Raw genomic sequence first — 27087 nt, 5'->3', positions numbered from 1 at the left:
TCATTTTGGTATTCACAGAAGTTAGAAGTCCTAACTTTAGGACTCCTAAATGCCTTCTGTGAATACAGAAAGTCTTAAAGTTAGGATTTTTGTCAGTTTAGGAGTAGTAAAGTTAGTACTCCTGTAGCCATGTCACGTGAATCAAATACCATCGAGGAACTCTCTGCTCTTTTAAGTGACATCCCGGGGGAACTCCACTATGTGGTTGGAGGGGATCTAAACTCGCACTATGAGCCATTATCAGGCCTTCGGGATGGACCCTCCCTTGAGGAGGATTCAAGGTGGCTGATACCTGCTCCGGTGGCACCTCCACCAAGAGCTTGGACTCCCCTAGCTCTTCAGATTACCGCCCTCACCTTAAATCAAGGCCTAAGGGCCTGTAACGGGCGCATTAAATCCGATATTCCGAGCAAATGCACTTTTAATAAAGCTGGGAGCGAATCAAGATTAGATTATATCCTCGTTCAACTGTCATCGTGGTCACAAATCATCGACTTCAAGGTTATTGATAGACTGGATAGTGACCACAATGTCTTGGAGCTTGAATATGCCTACCAGGCACCGAGGATTTGGGTCGGGGCAAACAAAGTTTAAAGTCAGGGCTACTCCTGGAAAACAATCGAAGGAGAGTAAGGTGGGCGAAATTGGCCACTACTGGCGATAAGTTAGCGAAACTTTATGCCAGAATCATCCCGTTGTTGGAGAGGGCTTTTTTTATTGGTGAGGAACTCGGTGATGGAACCAACAGAGACTTGTTAGGGCAGACTCACGTAGAATTAATAAACACCATGGAGCTAGATCTATTCATAAAGGGGAGGGGTAAAACTAGCGGAACAAGCAAGAAGACCTGGTACAATGCGACATGCAGGGATTCCAAACGCGAACTGCTATTTGCAATAAAGGCGGGCAGAAGCAGGGAGGAGATCCAATCTAGGAGAAGGGCACACAAGAAATTGTTGGTAAACGCCAAGGCTGAATGGGACCAACAATACTGGGAGGACCTTTCTAGCGCACTTGTTACCAGAGATTCTAGTAAATTCTGGCGGATAGTTAACAACGGAACGGAGGATCTCACCTCCGCAATTGAGCCGAACACAGCCCCGAGCACATGGCAAAATCATTACCAGTCACTGTACGCCATAGAGGATGAGGTCCCGAGTGCATCCCAAAACACGATAGTGATTGACCCTGAGGGTGAACTCTTTACGGAAAAAGAAGTTCGGGCTGCCATAGCGGGGTTGTCAACAGGGAAAGCCCTGGGGCTTGATGGGGTACCGGGTGACCTGTTCAAGCAGGAACCAGGGGTATGGGCGCCCTATCTCCTGCTGATATTCAATGCGATCCTGAGGGGTCCCTAAAGCTCTTCGGTAGGCTGATCCTGGACCGGTTGCAGAACTGGTTGGAGGAGACAGACGTCTTGACCCCTTACCAGGTAGGATTTAGGAGGGGGGTATCCACAATTGACCAAATGTTTAGGCTGAACCTCATATATTGGAGGACAGCATTAATTGAGGGCGGCACTCTGTACACGATTTTCGTGGACTTACGTGCCGCCTTCGATTTGGTGCCAAGAGCTAAATTGTGGCAGGTCATGGAGCAGATGAATGTCCCGAAAGACATTTTGGCAATCCTGATGAGATTACATCATAACAACTTCGCACGTGTCAGGTGCGGGAGAAGCGGCAACTTAACCGAAAGGTTCCCCGTTCGCAGAGGAGTGAGACAGGGTTGTGTGCTTGCACCAACCCTGTTCTGCCTCTTTGTGAATGGGGTTATTGCGCACCTGACCAGGATTGCCAACACTGATGCCCCAAAACTGACTGGCAGCAGGGTGCCCGCAATCATGTTTGCGGATGACACCCTGCTGCTGTCCAAATCCCCGATGGGCTTACAGCGGGTGTTGGATGGTTTTCTGGAGTTCTGCACAGAAAGGGGACTTGAAATCAATCCCCAGAAAACCAAATTTATGATTCTGAACCCCATGCCCCTAAACCGCCCAAACCCCTGAATACTGAGTCTTTACAAGGGGGTCTTGTGAGCAGTACATTTTGATGAAGGGGATGCCAAGGACTGCATGTGTTGTTAGTGGTGATCGTATGAGTTGAGTGTTTGAGTGGGTACCCACAAACCCATGTGTTATTAGTAGGGTTTATGGGCCCGATTCACAGAACTAACTTAAGACAAAATCCTAAACTTACTACCATTTTGGTATTCACAGAAGGCACTTACTCATTTTGGTATTCACAGGAGGCACTTACTCATTTTGGTATTCACAGGAGGCACTTACTCATTTTGGTATTCACAGAAGGCACTTACTCATTTTGGTATTCACAGAAGGCACTTACTCATTTTGGTATTCACAGAAGTTAGGAGTCCTAACTTTAGGACTCCTAAATGCCTTCTGTGAATACAGAAAGTCTTAAAGTTAGGATTTTTGTCAGTTTAGGAGTAGTAAAGTTAGTACTCCTAACTTTAGGACTCCTAAATGCCTTCTGTGAATACCAAAATGGTAGTAAGTTTAGGATTTTGTCTTAATTTAGTTCTGTGAATCAGGCCCTACGTTTGGTGCCAGTGTTATTTGAGAGGTCTTCCAAGGATGCATGTGATGTTTGCAGGAGTCGTGTGGGCTGTGACTGTTGTATGTGGTGGATGCATGATGTGTTAGTGGGATTGTGCACTATTTGAGGGGGTTCTCAGGGTTATAGGTGTGTTAACGGGGTCATGGGAGCTGTGATAGTGGCTTGTGGCCCTTATAAGGGCTCAATGTCATGTTAGAAGTACTTTTATGGGCAGTGATTGCTATTTGCAGGAGCCCAGACTGGCTCCTGATGTCTTCTCGTGGGGTTCGTTGGTCTGTGACTGGGGTTTTGGTTGCAAGCATGCTGTGGGCTAAGATTGATAGATAGATTTAAGTTTCGCCCATGCTCCTCAGCAACTGGCAGAACGTTTCTTACAACATACTCTATCGTTTACATTTTTTTTTAAGTTATAGAAAAAGGTTAACAATTCTACAAGTGTGAAAAGAGAACAGGGCAGAAACCAGGAGTCCCAAATCTGGACATAAAATAATGTTCTAATACTACTACAACATCAACATGTACAGCAATGCGAATAATTCCACAGTAGATGGAAATAAATAGAATCGCAAAACACAAGCATGGGTACAACGTTCATGTCTTGTGTTGCACGTCACCCGTGGTTTTCTGGTATTGTTGAGAACACTTTTAAGTGCATCTATCAGTAATCTTAACAATGCACGTAGGAGAAGAAACTAGGAGGATATAGCGACTGTTGACGACCACACAATGTGAAGTGGTGAAGCTGGGATTAGACACACAGTGATAAATCGCAATTCAGCAAACACGCTGTGCCCTTGAAGGAAGGACAAGAAATGGGGGGAGAGCATAGGTTGCTGCCCTCGGTACAGAGATGCCACTCTGGGCCAGCTCACCAGTCTTGAGTGGCGACGAAGACCGCGACACCCGCTCCTGCCAGCTGTTCTTTTTGCCCAGGGAGTTGTTGTTCAGTGTGTCCTGTGGGAAAGAAGAAAGAAGCATTGTCACTAGCCACAGGCGAGAAGAGGTCAACAGTCCTATTGAGCCAACAAGCAATCTCTGTTTTCTGCTTCTCTTTTGTACGGCTTCCCTGGCACCACCTCTCTCGTACCGGGCACCATCTAGTCCTAGCTCCCTCGGCCCACGTTACCTAAGCCTTACTTTTTAAGACTTACCCCCAGATTCATCAAGAACACATTTTGCTATTCCTTATTAGCGAAAAATACCGATTCGCTATTAAGGAATAGCAAAATGCTATGCGTCAAGAAATCACTAAAAAAATAGCGATTTCTAGTAATTCCTTAATTGCGACTTGCAAATTGCGAGTCGCAATTAAGGAATATCTCCCCATTCATTTCTATGGGCCTACAGGCCCAAAGGAATGAATGGGAAGACAATCTCAATTTGCTAATCGCAATTAGCGATTCGCAAATTGAGATTGCGATTTCAAGGGTGCAGGGGTGTCCAAAGGACACCCTGTTGCACCCCTGAAATTGATATGTGCACATATGTTGCGAACATGGAACTTTGAAAAATGCACTTTAGTGCATTTTTCAAAGTTTTTGCAAATTACCACGAAGTTGTACTTCATGGTAATTTGTGTGCCCTATTAGCGTATTCGCTATTTTTTTCCCTTTCATGCATTGCATTTAAGGAATCTCAATTTGAAATTCCTTAAATGCAAAGAATCGCAATTTAGCGAATTCTTAATTAGCGATTTTTGCATTTGGGATGATGCATCCCAAATGCAAAAATACCGGTCGCAAAGGGGCAGATTCTGAGAATCTGCCCCTTTGCGAGCAGATTTAAGCTTGATGAATCTACTTGTTAGGGAGCATGTAGGGTGCACACATGAGATAAGGAGGGAGGGTGGAATAAAGGCAGACCGGGAGGTCGAAGGAGGGATACAAGGGAAGAAGTCACACCTGAGGGAAGAAGGGAAAGAAGCAACACCCGGGAGGAGAGAGGGAAGGCGAGCAGGGCACAACTGAGGAGGGCAAGACGGATAGAAAGGAGAACACATCTGAGTGACGGCGCGAGGATGAGGAGGGCCCACCTGAAAGGAAGAGGGAGGTGGGTTGAGGAAAACACATCTGGGATAAGGAAAGAGGTGGAAGAGAGCCCATCTGGGAGGATGAATGAATAAGGATGGAAGGCCTGATAGAAGAAGGAACCTTTAGGAAACACCTATGAGGAGGAAATAGGGATGAAGGTGCATAAGGAAGTTGGAGAGTCAACATCCAAGAATGAAAGGAAAGAAGGAAACAGCTGGAAGAAGTGAGAGGAAGGTAGTCCTGGGAGAGGAGATTTGTGCAGAGATGCATGGCTGCTTGGCGTAGTCAGGCCAGAGTCAGGAGGAATAAACATCCAGTGCACTCACATTACCTGACAGTGGCTTCCTCCCCTTATCAGACACAGGCCTTCATGGTGCCCCCAGTGGGCCAGTGGGTCAGGCTGCAGTGCAGGCAGCAGAGTGCCCACTGGTGTCTGTGGTGCAAGGGCTCCCTTCCTCGCTAGGGGGCGAATGATAACTACAGAAGAATATCCGTGCTCTGGGATACAGGACTTTTTCACAGTGACATCACCAAAGCTAGCTTTTCTGGACCCCAGCTAGAATTATATACAACCGTGCCTTGAAACCGCCTTTCCTGAAGATATAAGTTATCTTAATGCAACTCTGCAAAAATCTAAGAAATAGATGAGCTGAAACCACCTCAAACTAAACACTCTAAATAGGAATTCCTCTGAATTTCACCCCCCCCCCCCAAACATTCACTCAACATTGCAGAGTGGTTGAAACATCTAACAGCCCTCAACTGCATCCCACAGGTCATTGACTCAGCGAAATCACTGGGGATAACACTTGACAAGAATTTGAACATGCAAGAACACATCAGCACCGCTACCAGAGTAGCTAACTTCCAAATGAGCATCCTCAGGAAAATAAAACCCCTCCTCCCCTTCGAAGACTTCAAGTCAGTGGTTCAAACCCAAGTTATCTCCAGGCTGGACTATGAAAATGCATCCCTTTTGGTCTTGCCAAAATCAAAGTTGGCCCCCCTGACGGCTTCATTTAATTCAGCTGCGAGGCTTATTACCTGATCCAAACCCTACAACCACGTCACACCAGATTTAAAATCTCTACCGTGGCTCCCTCTTGAGGCAAGAATTCAACTAGAAATTGCTTGTATGACACACAAATCTCTACACTCCAAACCCCGAGGTGCATTGCACAAAAACTGGATCTATCTGGTGGAGTTATTATTATTATTATTATTATTCATTTAATTTATATAGCGCAACAGCTACCCACAAAGGGTTTCACGGCGCATTTGGAAGATGAGTAATTTTACTATGAACAAGGGCCAGCTTAGATGTTGAACAGCCAGGTTTTAAGGGCTTTCCTAAAGCTCATGTAGTTGGTCTCGTTTCGGGCTGAACTGGGCATAGAATTCCATAATGTGGGTCCCAGAAAAGAAAAGGATTTGCCGCCCATGCGTGAGCGTCTGATTTTAGGGACTATAAAATTGTTAGTTGCAGAAGAGCGAAGAGCACGAGAGGGGCAATATGGATGTACCAAATTTTGAAGGTATTTTGGGGCTTTTTTTGTGGAAATTTTATGCATAAAGCAAAGCGATTTAAATTTAATTTGGTTCTCACTTTTTAACCAGTGGAGATCCCGAATATACTTAGTGGTGGGGGTTGTGTTAGGATAATGGCGAAACTGAGGCATACCGTGTTTCCTTATATAGGGATGACTAGAGCGCTACCAGTTGCAGCCGCCACCCACCCAAGATGTCCGCTATCGGGGATCTTCGCCCGGGTCTCGGTACTCAGCCCTAAGATCGGCTGGGACCGCCCAAGTGCGAGGGAAGAGAATCGAGCAGCCAAAAATAATGGTGAGTGCTCGAGAAGTGCAAGTCAATTATTTTAAAATCGCCTCAATTAAAATATGTGTATCACATGCTATTAGTCAGCAGAGTACACGATAGTGCAAATCAAATTGTATCTAAATCGCCGCAAATAAAATATGTGCTATAAATGCTATCAATCAGCAGAATACACAGAGTACACAGTGCGCAATAGTCTACCTCCCGGCTTCCGCCTCAGGAGGGGTCCACTTTTGGTCAGTTACACAGCAAAATTCTCCTCGAGTTAGATCCTCGAGATGCAATGCATCTTTACGTCTCAAACCACAGAAATTTAAGAAGAAGAAAACCTACGACCGGGCCTTCTCTGGCGCGGCCCCAAGAATTTGGAATTCCAATCCTTCAGAATTCTGAGTTAATCCACCATTGCTGTCTTTCAAAGCACAAGTAAAACTGTTCTTGATGAACAAATACCTTCTCTAGTTCAAAGGGCCTTGTCGCATCGACTTTGACAATTCACACTGGCTATACGTGCGCAATGTTCCGCGGCACCTTAGCGCGTTATGCATCTTTATGCTTCTTTATGTGGGTCTAGAGGTCGATCCTCAAACCGTCCTTGTACCACTACTACATGTACTTTTATTTTGACTTATTATTGCTTATTATTGTCTGCTTTGCTTAGCTCTTTTGCCCTGTTCATGTGTAAAGCGCTCTGATACCCTCGAGGGTCATGTTTGTGCTATATAAAACTCTAAATAAATAAATAAACAATGGGAAAATGTTCTATCTGAGCAGAGTTTATGGCTCATAAATAGAAAAATCTAACCCTTTGTTTGAAAAGTGTTTTTGTTCAGACGTCTTAGAGCAGCAAACCATTTCACGAGTCTTAATAAGAAACACATTCATGATCTCAATACTAAAAACAAAATCACATCAGCATCTGATGAAGAATAAATACAAAAATCACAACTGTCGACACAAAACCTAAAGAAAGAAATAGTGTTTACTTTTCACACACTTGAGGGAGGAGCCCAAGGTGGATTCTGATAAATAAATAAATTTTCAAACTAGCTATCTAAGATTATTTTAAAGTTTCCCCAATATTATTTAACTGCCCTTGAAAATCTGAAAGCTCATTGGACAGAGCTCGAATGAATGAGGATGAGACCGTTTTGGGGCATAAACTTTAGCCAACACAATTGTTATATTTTCATTAAAAGGACCCACACAATGGTTAGTCTGCCTCACCATCTATAACAGATGATCCTCAAGGAATATTCCACATTTGGCCTCCATCGCTGACCAACATCACACAGCGCGTGGAGGAACCGGGGGAGTTTTTATTAATAGGGGGCTTCTTTAGAGTTTTCAGGGTATGCTGCCCAACGTGCGGTGGAGATCCCTGTCCAGCAAACTCTTGGCCCGCTAGCTCTGTTTAGGTTTGGGATAACCATCAAGTTTCAGCTAATGCAGACACCAGTCTCTTTATCGGTGGAAACCCTAGTCAGAAGGCTCTGAGGACTTTGGGAAATAAAACAAATTGCCTAAGGCCTCCCACCCATTTAGAACAAATATTATTATGCCCTTTTATTTACCTCTTCGTGTAGCCAAGATAAGCTTGGCACTTCTGAACAGGAAAAATGCATGTAACCTCCACACGTTGAACGAAAACTCCTAGGGTGTTAGAGTCAACAGTTTTTTTTATTTTTTTATTTAAAAAAACCTCCCGCATTCTGAGTTTGTTTTTGAAAAACAATGGACTTTGTTGAGCAGCTGCATTAAACATGGCGGCCGCTCAGCAGTCCTCCAGCGCCTTCACAGGATCTGCTGTGTCCTGGGGTTCTCTGAAGCCACCGAGATCTATGTCAGGCTGGCAGAAAATTGTAACTGTGGCAGGTGGTCATCTGCTAGGGTTGCAGAGGTCATGACCTCTACCACCCTGGCAGACACCCAGCAAACCTCTCAATATTTTACTACCATTATGTAATAGGTATATCTCTTGCAGAAAGAGAATGGCTGTATCTGAACTATACAGTCTGGTCAAAACGTTTCGCCTTCGCATAGCTCTTAAGACCTTCATCAGTACATGCAATGAACATTCTGCGCAGCACGTGCACCCTCAATTACAGGAACACTTTGACACAAGATCCAATTATAAGCCACACAAAGGAAAGCTTCTGCCACACTCTTGATGCAAATTTTCAAATATTTAAAAGAGCCCACTACTTATGTTATTAAAAAATAATAAGCTTTCCTCGATTGCTGATAAAAAAGACAACAATGCTTCAGCAGCTCATCTCTGGAGACACACTACTCTCAGTAATTGGTATGTCACAGAAATCAGTGTCTACTGGACCCCTGGGCAGGGGGTCCTCACAGCACAGAATCAGGCCTGAGTTGATAGGTGAGCTGCCAGGCCCATGACAACAACGCTCCTGGTGACCCCCCCATCACGTGTTTGACTGAACTCTCAGCCAACAGGAAATTAAGTTCTCAAAGACAGAGGATGCGTCCTTCAGGGGACCATCTCGCCCTGAGACTCCAACAAATAAAAAAAAGCATAAAGTGCAAACAAAAGAGCACAGCTGTATTTAAAAGTGGACACTTCAGTGACTCGCTCAGACTGGACTCACACCTCCCCGATGACCGGCGAAAGACCTAGGATTAATAACTGACCACCAGCTCACCAGAAGAGGACAAGTGAACGCAGCCTCTGCCTCCTGTTTCCAAACACTCAAGATGCTCAAAAAGATTTTGAAATGACTTCCTGCAAACACTCACAGCCCTTCACCCAAGCTCTCATCACCAGCAAGCAGGACAACGGCAACACCCTCTGTGCTGGAAGCAACGCTCAACTGACCAGAAGGCTCCAGACCATACAAAACTCAGCGGCCAGGCTCACCCTTCGCCTCCCACCCCACACTCACATCACCCGCACCTCAAGGATGTCCACTGGATCCACAAACAAGTCTTCAAACGACTCACACACACACAAAGCCTTAGGAAACCGAAACGTTGCAGTGAGTCCCACCAAACTTGATCTCACAGAAGCCCTGCAAACTCTGCTTATGACGGGCTTATTTACGAGCCAGTTAGCGTCGCTCTTGCACCCACACAACATGGTGCACGAGCCACGCAGACCGTAATTGTGTTTTATGGAGCCACGCAAGGTCACTTTGTGTGGCCCCGAGTGGCTCCATAAATCTGTAGTGAGGCAACGCAGCACAAATCGCTGCGTTGCCTCACTCTGCCCTGGTAAGGTGTTTCATGGGCATTGCGTGGGTGTTCGCACGCAATGCCCATGGTTTTTGGCAAATTCCCAGACTTACCAGAACTAGTAAACCTGGGAATACGCAAAAAAACATACGCCTTCCCAGGAGAGGCGTCACGGGGAGAAATATCTTTCTCCTTGTAGGAAGCTGGCTCTGTATATACTGTACCAAAGTAAGGTATAGTGTGCACAGAGTCCAGGGGATCCCAAGAGGTATTACGGAGGCTACATTTGATAATCACTAACAGCTTTCTTTGTGGTAGTGTGAGTGAGCAGTTAGGCTTATCACGGGGGGGGGGTGTTAAGCATTTACTGTATTCACTCAATCAGGGACTGATTACACACAGAATCCAGACCAATTATGTCAGAATAAAAATAGTATACTTGTGTTTTATTTATAGAACCAAGCAGGACTTGGTACAGGTAGGTAAACTATACTTTTAATTGTAAAACGTCACACAGAAATGCAATTGGGAATGGCTTTGCAATCATTACAGGTTTGTATATGCTTTAAAACAGTTTACATTTTGTAGAAATTACTTGGATTACTTTTGCGTTACTTTTGGATTACATCGACTACTCAGGTGATATGCATAGATATCACAAAGTGGATCCTACAAAACAAGGAAAGTAAGACTTTTTCATGTTTATGTTACATGTACTTTTCTCTCATACAAACCACTGGTCAAAACAGAAATTTTTAGGAACAGAAAACTTGTAACATTAGTTCCTATGAGAAAAAGAGTGTTAACGGTTTACAGGTAAGTAAACGACTTGTAAGTATGAGTTTTGGGGGTTAGACACTCAAATTGCACCACCAATGGTACTGGTGCAGCCGGGTGCAGAAGCCCAATGTTAGCCAATGGGGCTAAGGTGGCCTTCGGTTAGGGGCTGTTTACGGGAAGGCCACTTGGGTCTGGAAGCTAAGCTCCTACGGTTAGGATCAGCACTGCAGAGGCAAATAATAAGCACCGGAGCTGCACCACCAGCAGCATAGAGGCACCTGGGTGCAGAGTGCCAAATGGACGTCGGGAGCCCAGTGGATGTAGTCAGAGAGGTGTCCTGGATCTTGGGGATGCCTGGACACCATTGGTTGGGCCACCAAAGGGGGTGGGGCATTGGGGGGAGGAGTGTCTTTTGGTGTCGGGTCTTCTTACCAGCTTAGGTCGCGGGCGTGGGACCCTTCAGGTTGCGGCTGCAGGTGTCGGTCTGAGGCTTGAGGGGGGTCAGGGATCACCAGATCCCAGGTCAGGACCACTTAGGAGACCTCCTGTGGGTGTTGCGCCACTTGAACTAGGGCCATGGGGGTCAGGCGAAGAGTGATTCAAAATCGCAGAACCAACTGGATCCGGATTCTGTGAGTGAGACTTTGTTGAGCAAATCCGGCGCTCACAAGAGACAGAGGCTTTAAGATGGGTGCAGGGCAGGTCCTCCAGGATCTGGGGGGTTGCTGGCTGCAGGACACGCCGGGGTTTCCACTGTAGGCAGGTCGAAGTTGGGACAGGCCGTTAGGGTTGAGGCCAAAGCAGTTGGAGTCGTCTTCTTCCTAGATCAGCATGGCTCTTCGGTCCTTCTTCTTTCTTCCTCGAATCTGAGCCGGCAAGGTTTGGGGTTTCCCCTAAATACTAAATTTAGGGACGTTAAAGGGATGTGCAGGTCAGGATCAATTGGTCCCGTCTTTGAGGTGGTACACCCCCTCTTATACCACGCACCAGTGGGAGGGGTCATGAGTCTCTGCCTATGGGTCCCCTCATCTTCAAGATGGAGGGGCTGAGATAACATAATGTGTATTTCTAAAGCGCACGTTCACCCCTAACGGGGTCTCTTGGCGCTGAATAACAGATGTTCATTGTTAACCAACTCAATGGTACTCAGATGTGTGCTTTACCTCACCTCCCCCACCTGAGGGGTGGAATGGCAAAGATGTGCACACCTCTCCTCCTAACCTGGCTTTCAGGTCGATTTTCCCACCCAAAGTGGGGTCAGAACCGGTGGGAGCCAGTTGCTGGGGGCAGCAAAAGGCAGGGACGGCTTACAAAGGCGGCGGGCCTTTGAAGCTTCCCTTTTGTGGACCCAGCCCATCCTGGGAGAGGAGGCATGACACCCCTGCCCAGGACGGACTTTGCTTCTGGACCCAGAAAGTGGAGACCCTCTACCCGGGGGTCCAGAAACCTGTCTGGTGGTGGCAAAAAGCGGGCAGCCACTCAGGAACCACACCAGGGCTCATCGCTTTTCATGGGCCATCTCTGAGATGCCCTCTGAGTGAATTTCACATTAAATCCCACACTGGCATCAGTGTGGGGTTACTGTACTGAGAAGTTTACTACCAAACTTCCCAGGTTTCAGTTAAGCCATTATGGGGCTGTGGAGTTCGTAATGGTCAACTCTCAAACCATATACTCTTTATTGCATTACTGCACTTACAATGTCTAAGAATTGGCTTAGATACTGTAGGGGTACAGTGCTCATGCCACTGTACCCTCAGCTGAGGGCCAGTGCACCCTGTTAGAGGGGTGACTTACCTAGGCCTCAGGCAGTGGGGTTTCAGGCACAACCATGTCGACTCTTCACTTTTCTCTGCACCAAAACACGCAGCCTGCAAAGGCAGTGTGTGTGTGTCAGGGTACAGGGCTCCTAAGGGTGGCACAATAAGTGCTGCAGCCCTTAGAGGACTTCTCTGGTCACAGTGCCCTCGGTACCCATGCTACCTTTTACAGGGGGCTTACCTGTGGCCAGGGATGTGCCAATTGTGCGAAAAAGGTACAGTTTTGAGGAAAGAACACAGGCCCTGGGAACCTGATTGGCAGGAACCCAGGGCACATCTGCACCACATATAGAAAGTGGAATATGCCTCTTAGGATTATTGTTGTGCAGGAAGGTGTCCCTTCCTACACAAAAAAAATCCTGCATGCAGCCAAGGCACCCTTGCACCGTGCTGCGCTGGGGAAGAAGCTGGAACGCTCTGTATTGTCTTAAATACGGCACTTTCCTGCCCTTTCTCTGTCCTGCATTGCAGAGCTGCGAGGTGACTTGCTGTGCTGCCCTGCGTGACAAGTCGGTAAATAGATCCCCACGTGTCATACTGTCCCCCTGTGCGGCCAATCATTTAATTAATCAAACAGGATTTACAAAGCGCGGCTAATCTCCCGCGAGGGTATCCGGGTGTCGAGAACAGAGCTGCGAAGGAGCCCAGATGGACAGCCCGGTCCAGAGTCCTTTCCTGAATTCCAGAAGAGAGGACTAGGCCAGACGGACTACTTCCTTAGCAAGGGCTTCACGGCGCTTCACTGCAAGGCTGCACCTCACTCAGGGTCGGCTTTAGCAATGGTGGCGCCCGGTGCAACAATCCTTTTTGGCACCTCCACACCCCATGATCGCCTCTTTGGATTCTCTCACTACCACCGGGCATTAGTGTCCCTCATCTCTCTAATCATAAGTTTTCGCTAAACACAGCGCTCACCCCTGAGGTCGGCGCCCCCTCCACAGGTCAGCGCCCAATGCGGCTGCACCAGTCGTACTGCCCTTAAGCCGGCCCTGACCTCACTCTAAACTACTCCTTGCGGGTCTCAGACTGATTGCCTCCTCAGCAAGGGCTTCACGGCGCTTCACTGCAAGGTTGTATCTCACTCTAAACTCACCTTGAGGTGTTAAACTTCCTGCATACAGACAGGCACTTTGTAAGCAAGTCTGACAGACACTACCTATATATAATAGGGGGTGTTACCTTCTTTCATAACTTACAGCAGAAAGAGCCACAATAGAGACAATCACATTATAACCAAGCGCAGATATGTTTATTTAGTTCACAGAAAGAACCACAAATCTGAAAAATTGCAAAAGTGAGTACGCAACTCTATGTTGTGTAGTGCTAAAAATGTAAGCACGTTGGGCCTCATTTATGAGGCTGTGCGTCACTTTTACGCTGCCGGTGCGTCACTTTTGTGACACACTCCAGAAATGCGTCATTTCTGTGCCTACAGATACGTCAGAAATACTGACGTATCTGTAACTCTTTGCACAATGATGAGTCATACTGTAAATATGACGCATCCGGCATGTCACAAGGAGGGCGCAATGAAAAGGGACGCATCGCTGTTTTCACACAGCGATGCGTCACTTTTCATAAATGAGGCGCACTCACATTTTTACATTAGTCAATTCCCCTTTCACAATTATTGGCAAAGCCAATGGCTCTGGGGTGGAGGGCTGGCCGTCTGCATTTGCCAATGCTTATTTTGTTTGTAAATCGTTTTTATTTCAGACGTTCTATGACGTATGATAAGAAGCTCTTCAGTTTAACTCTAATCTGAGCTGCAGTCCATCGGCTGGGCTGGGTCCCCTCTCGATGCTTCTAGAACAGGAGTTATTTATGCGCCGATGGACTCAGACAGCATTGGTGTCTGGCTGTGTTTTCATGAGAAAGCATACTGAGCCCTGACCTACTTGTCTTTGCCAATGCTTGTTTGGATGCCTGCCCCTTTCCCTCCAGCTCTAGCTGCCATCATGACTGACGTATGAGCACCAGATTGCTCTAATAATCAGATACAATTCTCCCAAATTGAAAATGACGCATCCTTTCTTCCTTGGAACGAGTGATCTGGCGGGAGCCTGGCGGTCCCGCTGCTGCCCCCTGCAGGCATGTCAGAGGTCACAGGTCGAGGCTTGAACCCGCTGACTCCTCCCTTTGAGGAGGGTGAACTAAGTGTCTTTGACTTTGGTTAATAGAAAAACTGAAATCATTAATGATATTCAGTGCGTGCTGACTGCTACATTAAAGCCTGGATTTGCATAATTGTATAGAATGAAAGATACTGGGTAAAAGAAAATGAGACCTCCCCTCTCCCCCCCTCCCCTTCACCCCCTTCAGCCCCCTGCTGAAAGCAACAGCAGTGCAGAGAAATGAATGCGATATCTGTGCATGGAGCGGTCTGAGCCCTTACAGGGGCGCACTTACTGTTCTGAGACCGTTTTTATAATCTTATTACATGAACCAGGTACCCCAGACCAGTGGGATGTTTGTAATTGGAGATACACTGGGTCCAGAGCACACAGGGGTCTTTGCAGAGTAAGGCTCCGGCGCCTGGACACCCTCACGCATGAGTAGAGCGCTATACAAATAGACATGACATAATATTATAGGTGTAAGAGGCTCACAGCTCCCCAAAGAGGCCGCAGGGCCGTGGGGCATCTGCAGGGGAAGAACAAGCATTTACAATGCAAAGGTTTCGCCTTTGGAAAAGTTTGAGCTATTGGCATTGTAAATGACAAAATTTGTATTTATGTGTTGGTTTTGAAAACAGATAAATAAATGGCATTGTCATTTACATTGCTAATAGCTCTAACTTTTCCAAAGGCGAAACCGTTGCATTGTAAATGCTTGTTTATTTAGCTGTGGCGTCCTATTTATTCTCTCTTTTTTGTTGTCTTGTTCATTTATGTTATGTGTTGAGTGAAATGCTTTTAATGATACCTTTGTTTTATTTCTTAGGGTCCTCGGAGCTGGAATTTACGTAGCACTTCTGTGTTTTGTTCATGAGGTGTAGACGAATATAAATAGACCCTTTCCGTGTTTGCATAATGCTTTCTGCTGTCGGGATGGCTTCATGGCGCTTTCAGCGGTCCAGTAACATTCTACATGGCCCTGAGATTAGCGTCATCCGTTCTTGAAGGTGGGTGACAGGTGGCCGGGCTGCGGGTGTGTGAGTTTGGTGTGCAGTTCTCACGACAGAGGACATTTTCGATCGCTGACACTTCATCCAGATCAGCGCAAACTTAAGGAAACGAGGCCTAGGTCGGCAACTTGAACTGGTATCATGGCACCATGGCGAGCAAAGTTAGCCTGGACACTGCCAAGGAGCTTCTTTTAGGAGATCTGTTCTTAGAGGACCCTCTCTGACCTTCTCGACTGAGCAGATATGAAGGGGTTTGTGGCCAGTAAACACACCTTGAAGTCAGCGCTGTATGGAGCCTGTCAACTCATCACACACTCACCACACCTCTGCTGCCTTACCCTCCTCTCACCCCCCCAAGGGTGTGACGCTTCGGTGGCATGCCGCTGTCCCGTGTCCTCCTGAGTCCTGCAAACACCTCAAGGTGTGCCGAGCAAACACTGCCTGAATGGCCCGTTCTGCCCCTGACAGTGTGAGGGCCCCTGAGAGCAGGCTCGGCCTCTGAAACGGGAGAGGCGCCGAGTGGGAAGGTGGTGGCCCTTTTTTGAGTCAAGCAGGGAAGACAAGGGGACAGGATTGCAGGGCGTTGAAAAGCGAGAGGTGATAAGGTGGGCGGGTAAGGTGAGACCACCGTGGAGTGGGCCTCTTTGGCTCAACGTCCAGGGGAAGTCGGCCATGACAGCTGGCTTTTGTTCTCTTGTTGTTGGAGGTGGCGGGGGGGGGACCCGGGCTTTGGGGTGCATCTGTTGACTGTCGAGAGTTTCAGCTTCACCACCTTGTAAAAGCCTGTCATGCCCAGATGCCTTCAGACAGATCCCTTCTAGGTGACGTCACTTCCTCTCGTGGTATCTCCTATGCCAATCGGATTCACAAACCATTCATCACGCACAGATGAGAAGGGTGGTCGTTCTGGTGTCCATCTCTGTTGGCCGTGGGAACAAACCACAAGTCCTAGGACACACTTACCAGCACCTTTAGAAAACTTTTGAAAGAGTATATCCGGTGCAGGTTCTAAAAGCGCTGCAGCGTCCTGGTCCGTGGGGTTAAGTCAAGGATCAACAGTGCAGCGCTCCGATGCCTTTTGGCCAGGGTCACGCTATATATGTGCTACATGTTTGCAGGCTGGCAGGATGCCAGGGTAATCCTTGGAACGCTCTGCCCTCGAACCTGAGGAACCTGTGGAACGGACGGCGGGAGGTGGCGGGAGGGGGCGGGAGTGGACACGGACGGCGGGAGGGGGCGGGAGTGGACACGGACGGCGGGAGGGGGCGGGAGTGGACACGGACGGCGGGAGGGGGCGGGAGTGGACACGGACGGCGGGAGGGGGCGGGAGTGGACACGGACGGCGGGAGGGGGCGGGAGAGGACACGGACGGCGGGAGGGGGCGGGAGAGGACACGGACGGCGGGAAACGTGCACAGGACAGCGAGGGGGGGGCGGAAATGGACAGCGCATCAGTGAAAGGGGAGGGAACGGGAAAAAACGTAACTCCGCCCTGGGAAAAAATCTCGGGAACGCCCCCGAATCTGGTCCGGCCTTGACGGACAGATCTCTGTTCCAATGGCTAGCCTCCATTTATGGAGCTAGCCAATGGGACAGGGGGGCGTATTCCAGAGTCCTTACTAAAATCAAGAGATTTCTCTGGAGGCGGATCCCCACGAATCCGCAAGGCCAGAACCGAAGGAATATCCTTCTCCAAACCTTGCTTTCAAGACATGGAACATCCTGACCATCCACCTCAGGAAACCACTCTCGCCGACATAATTTAGGAAGGACCTCAAAACCTGGCTCTTCAGATGAACTCAGCACTTAATCTGATCCGCTACGACCCCTTCCCCCCCCCCCCACACAGCACCTTGAGACCCTCCGGGGCGAGTAGCCGCGCTTTGCAAGTCCTGATTGATTGACTGGCCGCAAATGGCCCATTGGGCCGTTTGACCAGTAAAAAACATTTTCCTCTGTACCAACCAAATTGTGCAAGTAGGTAACCCATTACCGACTTGCAAAATAGTGTTAGCAAACCGCTATTAGGAAGGGGCGTGTAAAGGGCATCCCTTCCTAATATCGAGCTGTACTGGAATGTATGAATGTTTGACCAGGAATGCAGTCGCAAAACATTTGCAGATTACCACAAGCAATTCGCAAACAGGAAGGGGTCCCCAGTTTTGTAAATGGGGCGCCTATTTTTTTATTTCTTTTTTGAGAGCAGGCAGTAGTTCCGTGGACCACTGAAAAAAATAAGAAAACTTTATTTTTGAAATGCAGCCCATCGTCCTTTGAGGAAGACAGACTGCATTTAGAAAACAAAAATGTATTTACAAATTAGTCAGACATGGTGGTCTGCTTACACAGCAGGCCACCATCCCTGTGAATGCTGGCCATTGTCAATGGGTTGCAAATTGAGACCTACCTCATGAATATTAATGAGACATGACCAGTGCGACCCACTTGGAAATCACAGACAGTGTCTGAGACACTGTTGTACATCGGGTTTGTGAAAACGTGCAACTTGCGAGTCGCAAAACCGGACGTAGTACATGTGGCCCCAAGTTCCTTCCCAACAATGATGCAGTTGCCAGAATATTTAAAGGTGCTTCTTGCATCCCCATGGCAAAGTGATTTTCCCAGGAATGTCACTTTTTTCATGGCAATCTTGTGCTTGGGAAGACATCTGCATGTTTACCTGGCGCTTAAGTTTTGCCTTAAGACCCCTGTCTGGCCTCGATCTTCAACTGCCAAAACAGGGTTTCTCCCAGTTTTCATGGGAATTCTAGTAATAGTGCTCAAATATGTTGCCCTCATGACTAGTCTGGCAGTTACCCGAAATTGCATGCATAGACAAGGAAATAACTTCTCAACATGGGGGAGGTTCAATATTCGGTCATGAATGTCACTTTGCAAAAAATGTGTATACCAAGTATGACTTCATATGCACAAAGTCCTGTTTGTGGATCTAAGGGTCTACCAGGCCTATTTGTAACATCTGTAAGACTGCCTTTAAACTCAAGCAGCTTTTGAAGGTATGCAAATAAACTCTGCAAACAGGTCTAAGTAATCCACATTTTGCTGGATGTAACATACTATAGTCCATGCTAAATTAATGAGCATGCCGGGAACCTCCCCTACCAATGTTTAGAAGGGTGTTTCCCCCACCCCACCCCCAACTCTAACATTCTGTTCCTTGCAGGTTTCTTCAGGTCACATGCCATGACCTCTATCCTGTGTTAGGTACAAAACCACCCATTTTGGCCCTCCATATCAAACCTCTGTGGTCTCTTACCTCGGTAAGTTGCCAATCAGCATTTGCTCTGTCCTTACATCCATTGCTTAGTTTCACAGACTCCATAGTGGTGGGGTTCACAGGAGTGCCAAAGATTAGGTCAGATTGCAGAGACGTGTATTACATTCCACCTTAGTCCGGTTTATAGATCCTGAAAGACTAGTTCCAGAAGAGATAAACTCTCAGCAATGAAGTCAACCTGAACTGTTGGTAATTTGGTACCACCTTTCCTCTGTGGTACCCTTTAAGATTTACAAACCGAAGAATTAACTTTCAAAGCTGGCTTTGGTACTAGCTTGGCTAACGGTTTAATTCTCTAGGGCCTTGTTCAACAAACCATTTTTAGTACATTCTATGTGGAAGTAGCATCTTGTGTGTGTGTATTAGTTGTTTGGGATGTTGTATGCAGCTGCTCTGGTCCCCAAGCAACCCTGGTATCTGGACCATGAAAGAAGCCTAGCTCAACCTCCGAATGGATAGGTTCGGCCAAAGGCGTATCAAACTTCTTTGGGGGAATTTCACTCATTGTGCAGATGAAACTTCGGGTGCCGTTATCCTGCACAGTTGTGAGGATAGAAAAATACTGTGTAGGACCTGCTCTACCCAAATTGCTATGAAAAGGTAAGCATCCTAGTTACATAGGGCACCCAGGTTTTGCAGCCACATGCCTCTCAACCTTTTGAAGCAGCTAGGTAGGCAAGACAATTGTTCTGTGCGACTAAGGCAATCTATTTATTATTTTTAGTTTATCATTACTTATTTTACAAAGTATAACATTCTACCTGTGAGAGGACAAATATGGATTAAGCAATGTCAAATTTAACAGCGCATTGTATTTTTTGGGTCATACTTCACTCTTCTCGCAGCAGAAACTACTTGCATGCACCTGGAGAAATAACCCAATGAGTTTAACTTCTAGCCTTAAAGAAAGTGTTGATCGGTGTTGGACCCGGTCCTTTGGGCAGGTCTACCCCGTGACTTTTTGCTTTTTCCTAGCCTGTTTTTGGAACCTGGATTGGTGATTGTAGGCCTCTGCGCACTTTTTCACTGTGGTACAGTGTAAAGTGCGTGTGCTTTCTGTGTATGGATGGTGAGTGACCTGCCCTCCCATAGGAATGACTGGGAAATATGTAGGCCCATGGTAGATTCTTGATGCGTGGGGAGTGCAGGGTCGAGTTTGATATGTGTGAACTCGTGAGAATGAATGCTGCAAAATGATGTATGCAGCATGACTGTGTCTAGTCTAGAAGTACCACTTTTGGAAGTTGGCATAATTGTGTAAGTTGGTGCTAGCGTGTGATTGGCTGATGGGCCTGGCCCAGGCATGCCTGGGCCTGTTGGTAGATGGACTGTCTGGTTTGAGTAGAACAGGGTCTGCAGGGTCTGCAAGGCCCCGGAGGAGCCGTAGATGAAAGGCCCCCCATCTGCTGTTAGGGAGGAGTGGAAAGAGCTCTGGTGGTGCCAGGCTGTGTCTGTCGGCCCACCCTGGATGACTCTCCCTCCCGATGGCCCCCTGTCACCTCTGACCTGAGGCTGACAGGAGAGGGAAACCAGATACTCCCAGAGCTTAGGGCTCGCCTTGCACGAAAGCTTCAAAGGCTTCAAAGCTTTTTCTGTGTATAAGAAGGGGCTCTGCCCCTTCCAAAATGTTCTTGTTCTAGCTCTTGAGGCTGACTCGGATCTACCAGGGGTGGGCGCTGCCCAGCCCCTGGATACCTGGATTCCTGGACTCCTGGGGGACCCTTCTGCCCTGCCTGGGCTGAAGGGGGGACTTGGCTTTGCCCCTGGGGAAGCTCTGGGACCCTGGCAGCATGGAGAAGCTGCCTTTTCCTGGGGAGAGCGCTGGAGTTGATTTCTAGCGCCTGGAGGCGCTGGGCTTCCCCCTGAGCGCCTGGGAGCGCTCTGCCTGCTGTCTAGAGCTCTGGGGGCGCTTAATTTCCCCCACGCGCTGAGAGCGCCTTTTCTGGACTTTCTAGCGCTTAGGAGCGCTTTTCCTGCTTGTTTATAGCGCTGGATGCGCTGAGGATTCCTGCCTGCATGGATATAATTATCTACGAGTGCCCACCTCGATCTGTCGCGGAGGAAAACAAACCGCGAAGGGGCCGCGACCGGATTGGCCGAGACCCGAGGAGAGCCGTGCTCTGATTGGCCCGTGGATCGGCGAGGCCGCGCTGCCATTGGTTGGCGGCCTCGCGTCATGAGGGGCTCGGCGCAGGAGCCGCGACGTGATTGGCTGGGCCGGGCCGAGGAAGAGGAGGAAGGCGCGAGGGAACCCGGCGGCCTCTGAAGAGGCGTGTGGTCGGCTTCTGGGGCTCCCGTGTGCAGAGGGAGCCCCGAGTGAAGGAGAAGCAGCAGGCGGAGACTTGCGGCGGGGGCGCGAGGCACATTGGCGGTGCCTGCCCCACCGCGAACGAAGGAGAGCCCCGCCTGCTGCCGGTGAAGAGACCCGGTCCCAGGGAGGGAGACCGGGCGAAGAGGAGCCCCCGCCGAGAACAGCCTGGTGAGTCAAGAGGGCTGGGGGGGCTCCGTGATGCTGCTGCTCCGTGAGGGAGCAGATGGGTTCTCGGGGTGCCGGTCGAGGCACCAAGGAAGGGCGGCCCCAAATGGCAGTGGGCCGCCCCACCGTGAGCACAGAGCCCGCGAGGGGCTCTTGAGGGCCCGCATTGCTTCGCGTTGGTGCCGGTTTAGAGGCACTGCTACAGGGCGGCCCCGGATGGCAGCGGGCCGCCCCAACGGTGTGTAGAGCCCGTTTGGCTCCAGAGAGGGCCATATCCGAGAGGGGGGGGGGGCTTCGGGGCATATTTTCGGTGCTCGTCCCCTCCTGCCCCTGAGTGTGAGGGCTAGAGTCCGGTGAGGCTCCTGGGGGCATCTGTGTTTTAAGAGCCTGTGTGGCTCCAACGGTTGGCATCATTGCTTTAGAGCCTTTGAGAATCCAACGTCTGGGGCATGTGTGTTATGCCCAGAGCCTGTGTGGCTCCAGCAGTGGCGCAGTTGGCGCCGAAGGGCCAGTGAGGGCCCTGGCTCAGTTCTGTTGTTCTCCAGGTGCCCAGCACTTAGTGGGCACCTGCTACGTTTAGGCTTTTTGGTACTTTGAGACTGGCGCTGCATGGCAGCGCACCCTGACACTGAGACTCAGGGCATCTGAGCCCCAACAAGGCCATTGGCCTAGGGACTGCCACAGGTGGTGGCTTATGTGAGTTTGCGCAATGGTATGGATTGCACCTCTGAATGTGTTCTTTTGCATCATGTGTTATTCCTGCACCTCTGAAGGATTTTAGGCCTCATGTGATTTTTGCGCTATTGCTTTACTCTTGACACCTCTGAATGTTTGATGCATTATGTGTCTTCTTTTCTTGCGCTACACCTCTGAATGTTTAGTCATCATGTGTCTTCTTGCGCTGCACCCCTGACTGTATTTTAATTGCATCATGTGCTCTGTCCTGAACACCGCTGAATGTGTAGGTCTATACATCATGTGTTTTCTTTCTTTACTACTCCTCTGAATGTATATTCATGCATCATGGGTAGTGTGTTTTGAGCTATACCCCTAAGTGGATTTCATCCTTAGGTGGTTGTTCTTTCTAGTACAGGTGGTCCTAGTGAGGTCCTGGGTACCTGCGTGACATGCTCCTAAGGTGTTTAGGGTTGCGTAGTATGTACTTACCTGTTCCCAGTAGTTACTGGGTGTGATCTATAACTGTTACTTTGTGTTACAGTGAAGTTTATATACTTTTATTCTAATTTCTGACAAGTATTTCTATATCTGCAAAGTGTTGATTCAGACAGTGGCCCATGTGGCCCTGTCTTGTAAATAATCCCTTGTGAATATTGCCGTGCCCGTTGGCACAATGTACATGTGTAATTTCTATCTGATATGTTTTGACAATACAAAAGTTATTTTAATATAACCTTGTGTGGAGTCTCTTTTGTGGTGTACCTAGTATGTTGTTGCTGTTGTGCGCTGACGCAAATGCTTTACACATCGCCTCCGAGTTTAGCCTAGACTGCCCGCGCCATGCTACCTAGAGGGCGAGCAGGGGTTATCTTGGCGTGTGACTTCCTTGCCCTGACTGGAATGGTGGTTTCTGCCTGGCTTTGGCATAAGCCTTAGCCTACCAGAAATAGCCGGTTTCCAACATTGGTGTTTCAGCGGTGCGGATTTGGACTTGCATTTGCCCAGTGCCATAGCGACAACTGGCTACATTACAAAAACTCTGCGTTTTTCAGATAGTCACATATTTGGGATTATTGTTTTTGATTTTATTTTTCCTCAAAAGTGTCATTTTCAGAGGGTGTTCCTGCGCTTTATGTTAAGTGGCAGATGAGAGAAAATGACAGGGCGGGACGCCAGTAGATAGGGGAGGTTCCCATAGGTTAGGAATCCCTTGCTGGGTCCAGTGTCCAATTCCCGTTCCTGTCCCTGTGTGGGTAGATGGAAGAGAGGGAGGGTGGAGGATAAATTGCTTGCTCAGGAGGGTGGTTATTCCCTGAGTGTAGTGTGTGTGTCTGGATTCCCCAGTATGGTAGGATCCAGTGGTGGCAGCTTAAATGTGTCCAGTGCGTGAATTCCCATTCCCAGTTCCCAGAGTATGGTGCCTGGTGCTCAGTAAGAGAGTGACAGGTTGAGAGTCAGAGGCAGTGAGGAACTGTCTCACCAGTCTGGAGGGGGAGTGTGTGGATGAGTGGTGTCTTGAACTGGAGGAGTTCGTGTGAGTTTTTTTTTAAGGAGCTTGCACGTGAGGTGTACCTCTGGTGGTGTGCAGGACGTCCTGCAGAGGCATTGGACAAGAAGGTGGATGTCTGGCGGTGTGCTGGATGTCGTGCAGAGACATTAGAAAGTGATTCTAAAAGTAGTGGCTTGTGTATCTGATGATCCTGTGTAGGTGAAGAGGTTCATGTGTAGCCCAGCTATGTCCCATTAGGATGATAGGGGTGTAGGGGCTCACGTCCTGTCTCAGTGGAGGCGGAGTGAGTGTGGGACGGTGTGTCCCACGTTAGCCCGAAACCTTGTCTCGGGGCCTGGAGGGTTCCCTAAGGGAGCGCCAGGTCAGGGGCCTAGGCTGTACTTACAAGTAATTTGAAGAGGATCTTCCTGTGTCTAGAGGACGGGGAGTTTCTGTAACCAGAACTCCGGCGGTCCTAGTGTTGGGCTGTACCGCTCCTAAGTGGAGGGTGCAGAAGTCCTGGTTCGCTGGGCATTTGACCGTCTAGAGTGCTTGACCATTTGTGGGGCCTCTGGAGGTCATTCCCCGAGGGGGGGGAGGCCAGGTTCAGGTTCAGCCTGACCTGGAAGGAAGGGCATCTGTAGTCAGTGTCCTGACCGGTTGTTGGCTTCCAGGGGTACCGCTCCAAGGTGGGAGGGTGCAGAACTCTGGAGGGGGGTGCAGAGGGACGGTGTCCTTGCTTCTGACCCCGGTGGGAGGAAAGTGTGTTGCTGATACGCCGCTGGCGTGTGCTCTGTCTAGCCTGGAACATACTGAGAATCACCCTGTGATAGGGAGTACTGGAGGAGAGTGTGTCGCTGCTACGCCGCTGGCGTGTGCTCTGTCTAGCCTGAGACATACTGTGCCTGTGATAGGGAATACTGGAGGAGAGTGTGTCACTGCTACGCCGCTGGCGTGTGCTCTGTCTAGCCTGAGACATACTGTGCCTGTGATAGTGGAACTGGAAGGGGGTGCAGAAGGACGGTGTACTTCTGACCCCGGTGCAACTTAAGGGTGTAAATCCTAGGTTGGGAGATTAGGAAACTTCTAGGTCAAGAGGAGTCTCTACTAAAGTGGATCAACTGAAGAGACTGAGGAGGCGGCCCTTGCTGTGTGTTCTGGGGCCCACCTGCAGTTTGTTGTTTCCACTAAGGTAGAGGAAAGGGGGCTTTGCTGTGTGCTGTGTCCCCCCACCTGCTTGAAGAGGGACTGGTGCTGTGTGCTTTGTACCTCAGAAGTGGAATCGTTTCCAGGTGATAGACCAGTGACGGAGTGAGGTCCTGATCTGGTAGGAGAGTTGTGTTCTGGTGAGTGCTTCGCTGTGAGGGTTATTCCTTCACCATGACTGGAAGCAAGGGTCCCTACTTGGTCTAAGGTACTTACCTCTGCCAACATGAGACCCCCAGTTCTAACATTGATGGAGTAGAGGTAGGGTGGGGCATGCTTGCCCGTGACCTCTAGTCAGCCGAGGGTGTGGTCCCTAGGTTGTAGGATCAGTGGTAGTGTAGCTACCCTGAGAGAGAGAGTGGAGATTGGCTATTGTGTGCCAGGGGCTTCTGCCCCCACTCTGTGGATTGGTTAGGACCTGTGATCTGTGGATGGCCTAGGGCCTGGTCCTGGCTGTGGATGACTAGTGTGTACCAGTGGGGTATCCTAGTTGTGTCAGAGAGCTTTTGTTGAGGGAAATCCCTGTGGGTTCCGAGTGGCGAAAAACTGTAAGGTGGCCCTGCCCTGCAGGCCCGTCTCCGTGGTTTTGTCGCCCAAAGCATTGAAGACCATCAGTGTATTGATTGGTCTACCCTGCGTTTTGGCTGGAAGGGGGATGTGTTGGACCCGGTCCTTTGGGCAGGTCTACCCCGTGACTTTTTGCTTTTTCCTAGCCTGTTTTTGGAACCTGGATTGGTGATTGTAGGCCTCTGCGCACTTTTTCACTGTGGTACAGTGTAAAGTGCGTGTGCTTTCTGTGTATGGATGGTGAGTGACCTGCCCTCCCATAGGAATGACTGGGAAATATGTAGGCCCATGGTAGATTCCTGATGCGTGGGGAGTGCAGGGTCGAGTTTGATATGTGTGAACTCGTGAGAATGAATGCTGCAAAATGATGTATGCAGCATGACTGTGTCTAGTCTAGAAGTACCACTTTTGGAAGTTGGCATAATTGTGTAAGTTGGTGCTAGCGTGTGATTGGCTGATGGGCCTGGCCCAGGCATGCCTGGGCCTGTTGGTAGATGGACTGTCTGGTTTGAGTAGAACAGGGTCTGCAGGGTCTGCAAGGCCCCGGAGGAGCCGTAGATGAAAGGCCCCCCATCTGCTGTTAGGGAGGAGTGGAAAGAGCTCTGGTGGTGCCAGGCTGTGTCTGTCGGCCCACCCTGGATGACTCTCCCTCCCGATGGCCCCCTGTCACCTCTGACCTGAGGCTGACAGGAGAGGGAAACCAGATACTCCCAGAGCTTAGGGCTCGCCTTGCACGAAAGCTTCAAAGGCTTCAAAGCTTTTTCTGTGTATAAGAAGGGGCTCTGCCCCTTCCAAAATGTTCTTGTTCTAGCTCTTGAGGCTGACTCGGATCTACCAGGGGTGGGCGCTGCCCAGCCCCTGGATACCTGGATTCCTGGACTCCTGGGGGACCCTTCTGCCCTGCCTGGGCTGAAGGGGGGACTTGGCTTTGCCCCTGGGGAAGCTCTGGGACCCTGGCAGCATGGAGAAGCTGCCTTTTCCTGGGGAGAGCGCTGGAGTTGATTTCTAGCGCCTGGAGGCGCTGGGCTTCCCCCTGAGCGCCTGGGAGCGCTCTGCCTGCTGTCTAGAGCTCTGGGGGCGCTTAATTTCCCCCACGCGCTGAGAGCGCCTTTTCTGGACTTTCTAGCGCTTAGGAGCGCTTTTCCTGCTTGTTTATAGCGCTGGATGCGCTGAGGATTCCTGCCTGCATGGATATAATTATCTACGAGTGCCCACCTCGATCTGTCGCGGAGGAAAACAAACCGCGAAGGGGCCGCGACCGGATTGGCCGAGACCCGAGGAGAGCCGTGCTCTGATTGGCCCGTGGATCGGCGAGGCCGCGCTGCCATTGGTTGGCGGCCTCGCGTCATGAGGGGCTCGGCGCAGGAGCCGCGACGTGATTGGCTGGGCCGGGCCGAGGAAGAGGAGGAAGGCGCGAGGGAACCCGGCGGCCTCTGAAGAGGCGTGTGGTCGGCTTCTGGGGCTCCCGTGTGCAGAGGGAGCCCCGAGTGAAGGAGAAGCAGCAGGCGGAGACTTGCGGCGGGGGCGCGAGGCACATTGGCGGTGCCTGCCCCACCGCGAACGAAGGAGAGCCCCGCCTGCTGCCGGTGAAGAGACCCGGTCCCAGGGAGGGAGACCGGGCGAAGAGGAGCCCCCGCCGAGAACAGCCTGGTGAGTCAAGAGGGCTGGGGGGGCTCCGTGATGCTGCTGCTCCGTGAGGGAGCAGATGGGTTCTCGGGGTGCCGGTCGAGGCACCAAGGAAGGGCGGCCCCAAATGGCAGTGGGCCGCCCCACCGTGAGCACAGAGCCCGCGAGGGGCTCTTGAGGGCCCGCATTGCTTCGCGTTGGTGCCGGTTTAGAGGCACTGCTACAGGGCGGCCCCGGATGGCAGCGGGCCGCCCCAACGGTGTGTAGAGCCCGTTTGGCTCCAGAGAGGGCCATATCCGAGAGGGGGGGGGGCTTCGGGGCATATTTTCGGTGCTCGTCCCCTCCTGCCCCTGAGTGTGAGGGCTAGAGTCCGGTGAGGCT

The 27087-nt window shown here is 49.7% G+C and overlaps 1 protein-coding gene across 2 annotated transcripts in view; it reads right to left on the bottom strand.

The window, feature by feature from the left end:
- MAPK8IP1 (mitogen-activated protein kinase 8 interacting protein 1) overlaps positions 1-27087 on the bottom strand; it is a 409187-nt gene that overhangs the window by 148381 nt on the left and 233719 nt on the right. For both annotated transcript variants that reach the window (XM_078684384.1, XM_078684385.1), the window contains exon 4: positions 3452-3533. In XM_078684384.1, the coding sequence (XP_078540510.1) occupies positions 3452-3533 (82 nt within the window). The remainder of the gene's footprint in view (positions 1-3451; positions 3534-27087) is intronic.

This window comes from Lissotriton helveticus, chromosome 3_2, assembly GCF_964261635.1.
Source record: "Lissotriton helveticus chromosome 3_2, aLisHel1.1, whole genome shotgun sequence".
Taxonomy (NCBI): Eukaryota; Metazoa; Chordata; class Amphibia; order Caudata; family Salamandridae; genus Lissotriton; species Lissotriton helveticus.
The sequence above is the reverse complement of the archived record's forward strand: the minus strand, read 5'-3'. Positions and strand labels throughout refer to the sequence as shown.